The sequence below is a fragment of the Fusarium falciforme genome, chromosome 11, assembly GCF_026873545.1.
Source record: "Fusarium falciforme chromosome 11, complete sequence".
Taxonomy (NCBI): domain Eukaryota; kingdom Fungi; phylum Ascomycota; class Sordariomycetes; order Hypocreales; family Nectriaceae; genus Fusarium; species Fusarium falciforme.
The window spans coordinates 2,205,779-2,218,845 of NC_070554.1; the positions used below are offsets into that span (position 1 = coordinate 2,205,779).

The 13,067-nt window shown below is 48.5% G+C and overlaps 3 protein-coding genes and 1 pseudogene across 4 annotated transcripts, besides 1 other annotated feature; 3 read left to right on the plus strand and 1 right to left on the minus strand.

The window, feature by feature from the left end:
- Window positions 1–1,966: 1,966 nt before the first annotated feature.
- Window positions 1,967–4,257, plus strand: NCS54_01364400 (Hypothetical protein; the record flags this gene model as incomplete). The annotated part of the gene is made up of 6 exons (XM_053158824.1): window positions 1,967–2,422; window positions 2,477–2,707; window positions 2,769–2,835; window positions 2,893–3,731; window positions 3,789–3,842; window positions 3,895–4,257. The coding sequence occupies 6 exons, from the start codon at window positions 1,967–1,969 to the stop codon at window positions 4,255–4,257; spliced, it is 2,010 nt and encodes a 669-aa protein (XP_053014799.1).
- A 2,606-nt stretch (window positions 4,258–6,863) lies between these two features.
- NCS54_01364500 (Hypothetical protein) lies at window positions 6,864–8,015 on the plus strand (the record flags this gene model as incomplete). The annotated part of the gene is made up of 1 exon (XM_053158825.1): window positions 6,864–8,015. The coding sequence occupies one exon, from the start codon at window positions 6,864–6,866 to the stop codon at window positions 8,013–8,015; it is 1,152 nt and encodes a 383-aa protein (XP_053014800.1).
- Window positions 8,016–8,231: 216 nt separating this feature from the next.
- On the minus strand, window positions 8,232–9,542 carry NCS54_01364600 (Hypothetical protein; the record flags this gene model as incomplete). Its single annotated transcript, XM_053158826.1, has 1 exon — window positions 8,232–9,542. The coding sequence occupies one exon, from the start codon at window positions 9,540–9,542 to the stop codon at window positions 8,232–8,234; it is 1,311 nt and encodes a 436-aa protein (XP_053014801.1).
- A 1,742-nt stretch (window positions 9,543–11,284) lies between these two features.
- NCS54_01364700 lies at window positions 11,285–13,040 on the plus strand (annotated as a pseudogene). The gene is made up of 2 exons: window positions 11,285–12,059; window positions 12,127–13,040.
- Window positions 11,285–13,040: a sequence feature.
- Window positions 13,041–13,067: the final 27 nt, after the last annotated feature.

Consider the following 13,067-nt stretch of genomic DNA (forward strand, 5'->3'; position numbering starts at 1 on the left):
AAGCTAAGATATATAGGCCTTAAGGATAAGACATAATAGAGGGAAGATATTATATTATAACCCTCACGGTTATATTATGTAGTATTTATAAATTCTTAGATCTAATATACCTATTAGATATAAGACTAATAGGATGCTAGACTAATAGTAATCTAATACTAATATAAATTAGAAACAGTATTATTTTAATTTATAATTAATCTAAGAATATTATATTAATATATAAAATACACTTATTTGCCCTTTTTTATATATCAATTACCTTAATTATTAATATAACTTGGTTATATATAATACCCTTAAGCATATTACTAGATATAATATATGCTCTTAGGAAATACTATATTATTATAAAAGACTATAAAAGAAAAAAAATGAGGTAAATTAACTACTTAAAGAAATTAATATAAAGTTTAAACTAATTATATAAGTAAAATAAGAGCTTATAATAATATATAAAGGCTAGAGCTATAAGCCTTCTTAGGTAAGAAATTATAATAAAAATAAATGAAATAAAAATAATAAGTTAATAAAGGGATTAAAAAAAAGAAATTAATTAATAATATTATTAATAAATTATATTTTTTTTCTTAAGTGATTTCTTCTTATAAAAACAATATTAAAAAAAAGCTAAATATATTTATAGAAAAAGAATAAAGTATTAATATATAATTATTATACCTAATAATAAATATATCATTCTTATTATATTTAATAACTTTTTTAATATTTAAATTTACTTAATTTATATATTATTAAGCTTGCTTAGTTATATTTAAAGAGGGTAAGTATAAAGAAAAGTACCTTAAAGAGTTAATAAGAGGTTATTTATATATAAAAAGGAAGTTAAAAAGAGCTACTATAAGAGAAGATCTAAGCCTAGATAGAAAGAATACCTTTATATATAAGGAAAATTATTAAAGTTAAAGCAGGAAATATTAGGAAGGCAAAGATATTTCTTACTATAATTAGCTATAGAAATTCTACCCCTTGCTCGTAGCGTTTTTAGCGTAGGATAAAACTTTCTGGCCTTGCCTCTGTATGTTTGACTTTTGTCTCAGAGTATTATGGCATTTTTATATGCCTCGAGTTGGGCTGATCATACCTCCTAGGTAGGGTTGAAAATGGTTGTATCTCTTATCAAGGTGGTAAGCCGGAAAGGGCGTGGATACTATGCTGTGTGACCGCCTGTCTGACAAGAGATAGGCCCGCGATAGGTCGGTAGATGTAATGTTCGCAAGGCAACCACGCGAGATCTTCCATGCCCGCTTATGCTACCTGCAGATCAGGTCCTTACGTAAACTCGAGTCTTGATACACCTTTATTCAGACATCGGTAAGCTTACGCATATGCTGTACAACCAACCGCTTCACAGCTGTCACCATTCCAGGGCACGAGACGCCCAGGAAGTGTGATATTGAAGCTGTATCACAGTCCTCTGAGGGGTCAAAGCGCTGAATATGCATAATAATGGCCCGAATTCCGCCCCTACCTGTGTCATGAGGGTGTCGTGGATGCACGTTGGATGTGTCAGGTTGCCGAACTGTTCAACATGCCGCGCTCTAATACGAGCCGTAAGGCTTTTTGTCTCTTTCCGTCCCGCACCATCCCGTCTCATGCAGCAGCCATAGCCAATGAATAATGAATGTCTCAGCCCTTCACATACGCCTAGCCAATCAGCAGGCTCATTGACTCCCGTGAATCATCTGCCGGACATCTCAATCTGACTGTCAGCCAGCCTCCCGCTTTCAGCTTTGATCAAAAGTGGGATGAATCTGCAGGCTTACAAACTCTCTCTCAGCTGCAACTACCCGTCGCCTACGGCGTCTTGAAAAGCGTATCTCACGCGGGGTAGAATGACGTGCATGCTCCTTTTGGAATTGGGCTGGAGCATTAGAACGCTGCCTCCCCCGTCTGACCCTCGCGTCTCGATGAAATCTTATCGAACCTCTAAGCATTGCCCAAAATGTCGCTCTTCGCTCGCTTCTGGCATGCTGTTGTAGGCCTTTTCACATGGCTGACTATGTCGCCTGTGTCAGAGTACGGCTTTCATCATCCAGCCCAGCGTCCTCTTGGAGCGCCACCCACACATACTCATGAACCTGACCATGGTCACTACCCAATCTTCCGGCCCCCAGCAGCAAACCCAGGCGACCATGACTTTGTTTGCGACTACAGTGCAATGGAGGGATGGTTCCCTTGCTCTATACCCGAGAACAGAGAATGCTGGCTTCGAAATAAAGACGGCCAGGAGTTCAACATTCATACCAACTATGAGAAGTTTGCTCCAATCGGCATTACTCGACACTACACTTTGAACATCACCGATGGGACATTCAATGCCGATGGTCAACCCTTCAAGACGGCGAAGCTGTTCAATGAGTCCTATCCTGGTCCCTGGCTTGAAGCGTGTTGGGGAGATGTAAGCAAGTTCCGAATCTCATGTGACGCGAGTTTCAAGCTCACTGTTTAATAGACCCTCAACATCACCGTGATAAACAGCATGAGCGACAATGGTACCAGTATCCACTGGCACGGAATTCGACAGAACCAGACGATGGATATGGACGGTGTCAATGGCATCACCCAGTGTCCCATTGCACCTGGCCAAAACTTCACATACAGCTTCAAGACGACGCAGTATGGAACCTCTTGGTACCATAGTCACTACTCTGTGCAGTATGCAGATGGCTTACAAGGCCCTCTGGTAAGTAGAAACATCCACGTGCAGTCATTTACTCGTGAATATCGGCTGATGAATTGTACAGACGATTCATGGCCCATCATCTGCCCCCTTTGACGCTTCCAAGCGCCCATTACTTATGACTGATTGGTGTAAGTGACTACCGTTACAAACGTTGGGCTATTCAAGTGTTAACGCCAATCAATAAGCTCACAATAGCGCCTTTCAGCTTCTATTCAACCGTAACTGGGGAAACAAGACCATCCTCCTCAACGGTGCAGGAAACGTTTCTCACTACGGGTACACTCCCACACTCAAGATACCCGACAATTATGTCTTGCATTTCAACAAGACGCCCACTGATAAGCCCACCCGGCCAAAGAGATACCTCCTCCGCTTGATCAACACCTCGTTTGACTCAACTTTTGTCTTCTCCATTGACAATCATTGGCTTCAGATCGTCACAGCAGACTTCGTGCCCATCGAGCCATACTACAACACGTCCGTCTTGGTCGGCATCGGTCAGAGGTACAATGTCATTGTCGAGGCCAACCCCCTTGCTGGCGATGACAACCCCATCCCAGAAGACGGCAACTTCTGGATCAGAACCTGGGTTGCAGACAACTGCGGTATACAACCGGGAGGTTCAGGCTATGAAGAGACTGGCATCCTCCGATACGACAACACGAGCACGTCAGACCCAACATCGCGGCCTTGGACCAGAATCAGCAAGGCCTGTTCGGACGAGACATACTCTTCGCTGAGGCCTAAGATACCGTGGTATGTTGGCCCAGCAGCTAACGCCAAGAAGGCAGACGACCTTGCTGGTGAGCAGTTCAATGTCACCTTTGACAGGACCGCAGGCACGAGGCCAGAGTTTGTGGACTATCCTCTGGCGCTTTTTTCGCTGCAAGAATCTGCCGATCCAGACTTCAGGCCGCTTCAGATCAACTATTCTGACCCAGCTATGATGCATCTTGACTCACATGTCAACACCTTCCCCCGCAAGTGGGTGGTGATACCTGAAGACTACACTGAAGAGCAATGGGTATATCTTAACTCTCACAACTCCACACAGCCAACACAGTTCTGACAGTATTCATAGGTATATCTTGTTTTAACAATGGAGGACAGTAGTATCGCTACAAGGGCTCACCCGGTATGTAAACCTTGCTCACCTTGCTAGGTCATCTAACATGAACCCTCTTCAGATTCATCTCCACGGGCACGATTTTGCTCTTCTGCAGCAAGAGGAAAATCAAGAGTACCATCCTAGCAGGCTCAATCTCACCCTCGACAACCCTCCCCGCCGGGACGTAGTGCTCCTACCTACTGGCGGCTTCGTTGTCATCGCCTTCAAGGCCGACAACCCTGGAAGCTGGCTCATGCATTGTCACATAGCCCGACATGCGTCTGAGGGTTTGGCATTGCAGATTCTGGAGCGCCAGAGTGATGCCAATAAGCTCTTCCCGTCGAACTCCCCTAACATGATTGAGGCGAACAGGGTCTGTGATGACTGGAAGAAGTGGCACGAGGAGCATGAAGAACTTTTCGAGGGCGACTCGGGCATCTAGGATCAGGCAATTCCAAGCTCTATAACTATAGGGTTTCCACATCCACCAAATCCTGTCTACATAGTTAAGAAGCCCCTCACGGTTAGCCATTCAGGGTAATAGCTCTTCAGAGTAGGGTGCTATCTACACGAATCGAAATGTCAAGTTCGTATCCAGACATAAGTTCGTGTCCCCAAAGCACATCAATCTCGGCAATGAATACGAGTCTCAGAAGACTGCCTACCGTGTCGCCTAACACCTTATGCAGGGCATTGTAACAGCATGTTGGTAGCCTCTCGTACACTGCTAAGGCCTCCTGATCCTGTCGCTGCATTTTAGGGCCGCCGCAGCCCTAATATCTCGTGTATGGACCGAGAATCGCTGGCACAGGCGCGCTTCTAAAAATGTGCTATGCAGTCGGCGCACCAGAGCTCAGCGCAAATACAATACTAGATACAGAAAGACAAGGATACTACATTGTACCTGACATGCAAGTCCCCTCGTAACGCTTAAATTACAGGTGAAAAGCAAGAGGCAGGCATCTAGGTCCTTGCGATAACGAGAACGTCGGCGCCGGAACGCCGGCGCTTTAGGTCACACTCAGTGTGTATCGTGGTGCCAACCTGCATCGTCTTCGAGTCTATGGAGTGAATCCGACACTGACCAGGAGGCGCCCATTCTCAATGCTCACTTGACCTCAAGAAACCGACACTAGCCATAGAGCAGCTTCTCTTCGCCCGTCTATCAAGCCTTGTCGCTCATTCCCGAGACGGGCGTCCAGACTTCCGCATAAGCGGGCACTAAGACAGCCATTCCTTTGTACCCCCAATGGCAGTTGATGTGATTAAGTGATATCTGGTAATCGATTTAAAGATGTCCTTTAGACATCCAAGTCACACGCCAATTGCCACACACCCCGAGACCAAGGATTCGCCCTATCCAGCGACCTTGAAAGCATAGGGTATTGTGGACCACAATAACCACTATGCCATACGGCAAAGGTAGAAGATACCTTCTGCCAGGTACCGCGGCAACTAGGTCATTTATGCTGCTCAATAGGTATTAATCGTCGTCCCTACTATCTACTAAAGAAAAATGTCGGAGTGGGAGCCGAGCAAACCGATGAGCATTATGTGGTAGCAAATCTAATCACTTGGCGACCACATTGTAACGTCACATAACCGTTTGAGGCTCATGTGCTATCTTATCAATGCAAAATGCATTGCTAAACTTGTTACTTTCTGGCTACGAGAAAATCACCCGTTTCTCCACTGGTTAAATCTCCGTCCCGACCAGAGGGGCGCTTGAACAGCCTATCAGCGCCTGTTCAAGCTCATCGGGGATCTAGACGAGCTCCCTTGCGCCCGGCCACCAATGGATAGCCTCCCAAGGGAAGCATGATCTTGTCTGGGTAATCATTGGATACGAAGCAAGTGAGGGTGTACGGTCAGCTTTTCCACTAATTGAACAGAAAGGGGGCACTTCGTATCTCTCACCGCCAGCAAGAGGCATGCCTTCAATTTGGTCAACTCGGGTTATCGAGTACAACACACAGGCTGGCTACACCGCTATGAAAGAGGGGCTCGGGGCTTTTACAATTCCTTACAATGGCTACAATAAAGACATGGAATGAGCGTAGAAACGCGACCCGCCAAGTGGGTAGTCGTGCGTGTGCAAAATATGATTCACATTCGCAACGACCCAGAAGTCCAAATTCCAGAATAGTTCAATTGGATTGTTACACCGTTTCAAAGAGTTCCAGACTCTCGGCTTCAGGGTAGTTCGATGCATTCCTCACATCCGTGGAATGTCATGTCTCAATTACTCCCGGGATCTTGGTTTCTGGAACGATATGAAGGGCAAGGGTTGACACGAGCTGGACATGGCTTGCCAGCCGCACCTCCATCTTAAACCCTGATTGATAGCCAATCAATGAATAGAGCGATCATCGGGATGCCTTTAACGTTCAAACATGGCATGATTTAATCGATTAATGTTATTGTCGCCAGCCCAACAGGGGCACGGGGATCAGATCGAGAAGGGTAGCTTCTAATAATAATTCGTCACCCCCTGTGAGCCTCCACAAAATTACCAATCGATCATCGGCTTCCCCTGCAGCAGACAGCGGCACTTCAGCTCGGACTGGCCGATGGATGCGATGTGCCGGACCGAAATGAAGTAAGACCGGATGATACGAGACGACCCATGCCCATGCATGGCTCGTATGCAGGTACCGACCCGTCAAAAGGCGCTCGGAGCCGAGATCCGACGGCCTTCTTTTGGGGACAGACCTCGTATTGCAAAACTACCTTTGAGACGGCCCAATTGCAGTGTGGGACGACGACGTCGCTTTCAAGGCATGAGACGAACCTAGCACCGACGCGTCTTAGTTTACCCCAGAAGATCTAGACTAGAAGCTTTAATGATATCATCGTCGTCTAGCATATCCACAAAGGGGGATGCATTTCCCAAACAGACGACTGTCAAAAGGTTATAAAAGCCCGACTTCCGACAGCCACAAACAACTCTTTTCTCCTCAGCCTCGCTCCAACCAAACAACTACACTCGTTTCTACAGCCTTCAACCGCTTACACTCGCTAAAAACAACCAACTAAACAACAATCACAATGGGTTTCACCACTCGCGCTGCTGTCGCCGGGCTTCTGCTCGGCGCCGCCAAGGCCTCTCCCGTCTACGGCAACGGTACCATCGCCTACACCACCGAGGTCGTCACTGCTCTGACCACCTACTGCCCGGCTGCCACCACCCTCACCTACAACGACAAGACCTACACCATCACCGAGGCCACCACTCTGACCATCACCGACTGCCCCTGCACCATCAGCAAGCCCGCCAAGCCCACCGCCACTGGCCCTCCCAAGGATGCTTGCGCTGAGCACTGCTACGAGGCTTACAACGAGTGCCGTGTTGCCAAGGGTGCCAACATGGCTACCTGCGCCGCCAAGTACGCCGAGTGCCTGGGCTACAGCCCTTTCGGTAACGACGGCTCTCTGGTTACTCCCACTGCTTGCTCCAAGAAGCCTGCTCCCACCAAGCCCGTCTACACCACCGAGGTCGTGACCGCCATCACCACCTACTGCCCTGAGCCCACCACTCTCTCTTACAACAACAAGACCTACACCATCACCAAGCCCACCACCTTCACCATCACCGACTGCCCTTGCACCATCAGCAAGCCTCACGGCCCTGCTCCTCCCAAGCCCAGCGCCCCTGCCCACGACTGCGCCAAGGAGTGCACTGATGCCTACAACATGTGCCGCAGCGGACCTGGTGCCAACATGGCCACCTGCGCTGCCAAGTACGCCGAGTGCCTGGGCTACAGCCCCTTCGGCGATGACGGCTCTCTTAAGACCCCTACTGCTTGCTCTGCCACTGGCCCTGCTCCTACTGGTCCCGCTCCCACTGGCCCTGCTCCCACCGGCCCTGCTCCTACCGGCCCTGCCCCTACTGGTCCTGCTCCTGTCGTCCCCGTCCATGACTGCGCCAAGGAGTGCACCGAGGCTTACAACAAGTGCCGCAGCGGATCTGGTGCCAACATGGCCACCTGCGCTGCCGAGTACGCCAAGTGCCTTGGCTACAGCCCCTTCGGTGACGATGGTTCTCTCATCACCCCCACCGCCTGCTCTGCCACTGGCCCTGCTCCCACCGGCCCTGTTGCTACTCCCACTGGTGGCAACCCCCCTGTCGTCACTGCTGGTGCCGGCCGCATCGCTCCCGCTGGCATGATCGTTGCCCTGGGTGCCATTGCTCTCTTCTAAGAGGTTGATGGTGACAGCATGATGTAGATGCAAAAGCCGCCATGGCTCCGAGATACTTCCTTTCAACAATTATAGAATATAGTATACGCATATATCAAGCTTGATGTTGAGACGCAGCCTCTGAGATGCGTGTTGTCTTGTAATAAAAGTTTCTCGACTAGACTATGACTTTGACTGTTTAATCCGTTTCTCGCCTTGTGAAAACCATCGATGCCCTCAGCTGGCGTACCTCAGAATAGAGTGAAGCCTCTTCTCTGGACAATTCCTCATTTCATGGACTCCCTTCTCGTCACATGTCGGACAAAACAACTCATCCAGCGTATGAGCGTAGCTGCACTTCTTTTTGAAGCAATTTTCGTCTGGGCAGAATTTATACTTGATTGCTTCCCGCTTTCCATACGTCTTGAAGGCGGCCGTCTCCTCCTTGGTATGTCCATATTTGCAGTAAATGCCCTCCCTGCAATGCATACGCCAGTGGCAACGGTTGTGAATCTTTCTCTCGTCCGCCTTTAGGCGCTGCTTCTGTTTCTTCTGGCGCGTCTTGACGGCCGTAAAACCCGCATCATCATTGTTATCCCCTGATTCGACGATGTTGTTCGTATCAAGCGTCTTGAAGCGGTTCGGGGCTACCATCCCATTTTTGGAGCTTTCGGTGTGTTTTGAATTATATGCGACGTATGTCATAACCTTGAGGCCGTGCTGCTTGAGTCTTTCCGTCATGTCTTGAAACAGTTCGGTATGGATTTTATGCTCAAGCTCGCAGGCAGGTATAATAATAAGGTCGTCTCGAGAACCTCCACGAGGTTGATTGCGGTATCGGTAATGTGGAATGCGGAGACTCTTGACAGCCTGGTCGACCACCTCGGCTTGAGGCAAAGGATCCCGAATGACAATGCTGTGGGGAGGTATTTCGCTCTTTTCAAGATTGAAATCAGTTTCGTAAAAACTGAATTTATCCATATGTTCGTCGAGATAGTGTATTTTGACGAGCCCTTGGTCCATCAGGAGACGGCATTCTTCCTTGGGCTGCGCGTACGCCCCTGACATTCCGTTTGTCCATGACCAAACGTGGACTTCGAATCCTCTCTTAGCGATCCTTAGTACAGCGCGTAGGAGATCTTTGTCGCCAGAGACGATAATGAAAATACCGGGTTTTCCTTCGTAATACAGATCAGCGGCGTCGGATACTGAGGCCGCAATGATCTCCGCGTCGACTTCTTTTTCGCGGCTTCTCCACGAACTCCGCTCAAACGTGTGTACTTCCACCTTGCAAGACTTGATAGCATTCCATATCGACTCAACGTTGGGGGGAGTCGATCCATATAGGTCGACGATAGCTTTGATGTCCTCATCGGCTGGCAGGCCGCAGTTCTGAGTCAAGACGTTCTTCAGCTTGCCAGCGTCAAACCTCCAGGTAGGGTCTGATTCGACGCGGTACCGATGTTTCTGAGCGGATGCTTTCTGGCCTTGAATCCATAGATTTGAGTCGTCGATATAGATCCTGATTTCTTGGGTGCTCTTGCGCATGGCGGTGCGGGTAGTCTTGCGAGGCGTCATTGATATCAACTTGGTGCTAGTCAAAGTGCAGTGAGAATTTCGAATATGTTGAAGATGAAGAATTGTTTAAGACTTTTTAAGGGAGTCTGAGTGAAATCGACTGTGACTGGATTTCTTTGACGGTGCTAGTTGCGAGAAAAGTCAAAGGTCTAGATAGTCAAAGGAGGGAGCCCGCTACCTCGTATTTTCTCCTTACCGCAGCCTCATTTCCTACTTTGCCTTGTAATATGCCTTATTTGCACATTGATGCATTGGGGGCCTTGTCGATGCAGCCATCTTTCAGCGGATTGCCTTGCATGCAGGTCAGGCCCTTCTGGCGCCTAGAAGCCAACAGCTATTGGACCTTATCCACAGTGCGTCCCATCCAGAATTTCTACGCCTCTCAGTTTCGCTGAAGAGGGTTAGTCATACAAGGCGAACAACTGCGGCCTTATCTGAATAGCCAAGACTTGCCTGAGGCCTGAAACATGGTTGCTGCTGTTGGGCCGCTGCTGTGTAGGTGGTTCCTTGCACTGCCATTTAGCCTGCGGAATACTGCGCCTCAGCGGTAAGTAAAACCCGGCCCCAACACGAAAGTGTACAAATAAAAGTTCAAGGGAATGGCTGGTGTGGCAAGATAGCCAACATGGTTCGCCTGAGACTGGCGACACAGGTCACGCGGCTGCCTCTTCAGGTTTCTGTATTAATTAATCTCTCTTGCATAAAGCTCCATACCTATTCAATCTCCCTTGGTCCAAGTGCATGAAATGCTTTACAAAGGACGCAAGGGTGCATGCAGGCTGTGAGCCTTGGCCATCCACACAACTGTAGACACGATTTCGACCAGTGAGGATTAAGAAATGGGTCTGCAATTCATTTCGTCCTCTTAATCGCACATGAGAGTCCACTCGGGAGCTCTTGGAGAGAGATTCGAGGTGATAACTAATTTTACCACCTCCGAGTGACTCGAAGCCTTTGAGGCCAGGTTTTGATGAGGAACAAGGAACTCCTTTTGAGCTTTCTCATCCACTCCATGATGATGATGACCTCTCATCACTGGGCTAGTGGGCCCGCCATTCCCGCGAGCCTTGTTTCTTTGTAGAGATCACTGGATTTCTCAAGATTAGCTGTAATAATGAGGCTGCAAACTTATTAGCCTAGCAACGATTAAGATGCTCTAGGGTTAAAGTCAGTAATGTCTTGTAAACCGTCCTATATTCCAGTGTGTCTGGGGCCGTTTCTTTTTGAGAAATACAATTATTTGATTGCCAATGCTGTTATCGGATTATTGATAGACAAGGAAGCTGATCCTATCACAGCCAGAGCGAGGGAAGACGGAAAAGATAAAGAACTGTCGACTCGGTTACTTGACCCTTTCATAAAAACCAAAATGCCTTCTCGTCACATGCTGGGCGATCTCGGCCTAAGGACCAAACGCCGTCATTAAAGGACGCCAACAGCGACTCTTCCAAACGTTTATATCCGGAGAGCACTCGGTGACGCAGCAAAATAGCCGACAAAGCTCTGCAAATCACCTCTCGAGAATTACCAGTGACGTCACCCAATTGGCCCCAAACGGAATCTGAGTGCCGGCCGGCCTTTCGGAGCGGAGACCTGGGGGCCGGGATTAAGATGTGACGCCGAAACCGGTCCCGATCAACCACTTAAAGGAGAAGTAAAATCCTTTCGTCTTCCTTTCGCCTCCTGCTTCTTGATCTTGTTTAATCATAGAGTCACGCATCACCTGGAATGTGTTGCAGTTCGTTAATATGCATCTCGCCGATGAAAGAGGATCCTCATTAGAGGAGCTCAGCGATGAAGAATCGTCTATTTCATCGAGCAGCCATTCCCGAACCGAAAACGACGCTAATTCCACCCATTACTCAATGAACGGCAACACAACAGGACTCGGCTTGACAAGGACCATCTCTCGACGAGAATCCATCCTGTCGCGTATTCGAAGTCGCCCAGTTCCCCAGTTCACCCACCCGTTGTCTCATATCAAAACGACTGAAGACCAGCTCGTTGACTTTGATGGCCCCGACGATCCATATCGGCCGATGAACTGGCCAACCAAGAAAAAGGTTCTAACCACCTTACTTTATGGTCTTGTTACCATGTCAGCCACCTGGGCATCGTCTTCATACTCTGCGGGCACAGCCCAAGTTGCAGAGCATTTCCACGTCTCCAAGCAAGTGTCAACCTTAGGCACTACCATATTTCTCCTCGGCTTCGGAATCGGACCTCTTCTTTGGGCGCCTCTCAGTGAGGTTTACGGGCGGAGGTTGGCTGTTCTTATCCCCATGTTCATTGCCATCAGTTTCAGTTTTGGAAGCGCAACCGCAAAAGATTTCCAGACTCTGATGTTGACGCGCTTCTTTGGGGCTTTCTTTGCGTCGGCGCCAGTGACAAATACTGGTGGCGTTCTTGGAGATCTGTTTTCACCGTCTGAGAGAGGAATAGCGATGGCTGGTTACGCCATGGCCGTGGTCGGCGGGCCAGTCCTTGGTAGGTTCCATTTGCACTTTTTCAGAACTCTCACGAGTCAGGTTTCCAGATACTTACTTGTTTCAAGGCCCTATTGTCTCTGCTGCTGTCGTGCAAGAGCCATCACTTGGATGGCGCTGGGCTGAGTACCTCACAGGTATTGTCCAAGTAATCTTCCTCACACTGGCCGTCATCTTTGTCGATGAGAGTTACCCACCTCGGCTCCTTGTATACAAGGCCCGCCGCCTGCGCCACGAAACTGGAAACTGGGCACTCCACGCCAAGTTTGAAGAATGGGATGTGAGCATTTCACAGCTCGCCCAGAAGTTCCTTGTCCGCCCGGTTCAACTGCTTTCCACGCCCATCTGCTTCTTGGTCGCTCTGTACGCCAGCTTCTGCTATGGCATTTTGTACATGCAACTCGGTGCCATCCCTATTATCTTTGGAGAGATCAAAGGCTGGGGCCTTCTCGTATCTGAGTTGCCCTTCCTCTGTATCTTTATAGGAGCTGTTCTTGGTTGTGGCGCCAACGTTTACAACCAGCTGCTATACAACAAGGCTTACCACGCAGCCGGAAACCGAGCTGTTCCTGAGAAGCGCCTGCCTCCGATGATGATTGGATCATTCGTCTTCTGTGGTGGCCAATTCCTGACAGGGTGGACTGCACAAAAGGACATTCATTGGGTTGTTCCTTGCATTGGCTTGGTCCTCCTTGGAACAGGATTCTTTACCATTTTCCAAGCAGCACTCAACTATTTAGTTGACACCTTCCAAACCTATGCGGCATCTGCTGTTGCCGCAAACACTTTTCTTCGTTCTTGTTTCGCAGCCGCATTTCCTCTCGTCGTTACGCCCATGTATCACAACATCGGGGTTGGGCCTAGTTCGAGTATCACGGGCGGATTTGCTGCGTTGCTGATACCCGTTCCGTTTGTGTTTTATAGATATGGGAAGAGGATTAGAGCGAGATCGAAGTGGTCAAAGGGATCTGTCTATGATTGATCGTTGCAAGAGGTATAGAACCCAATC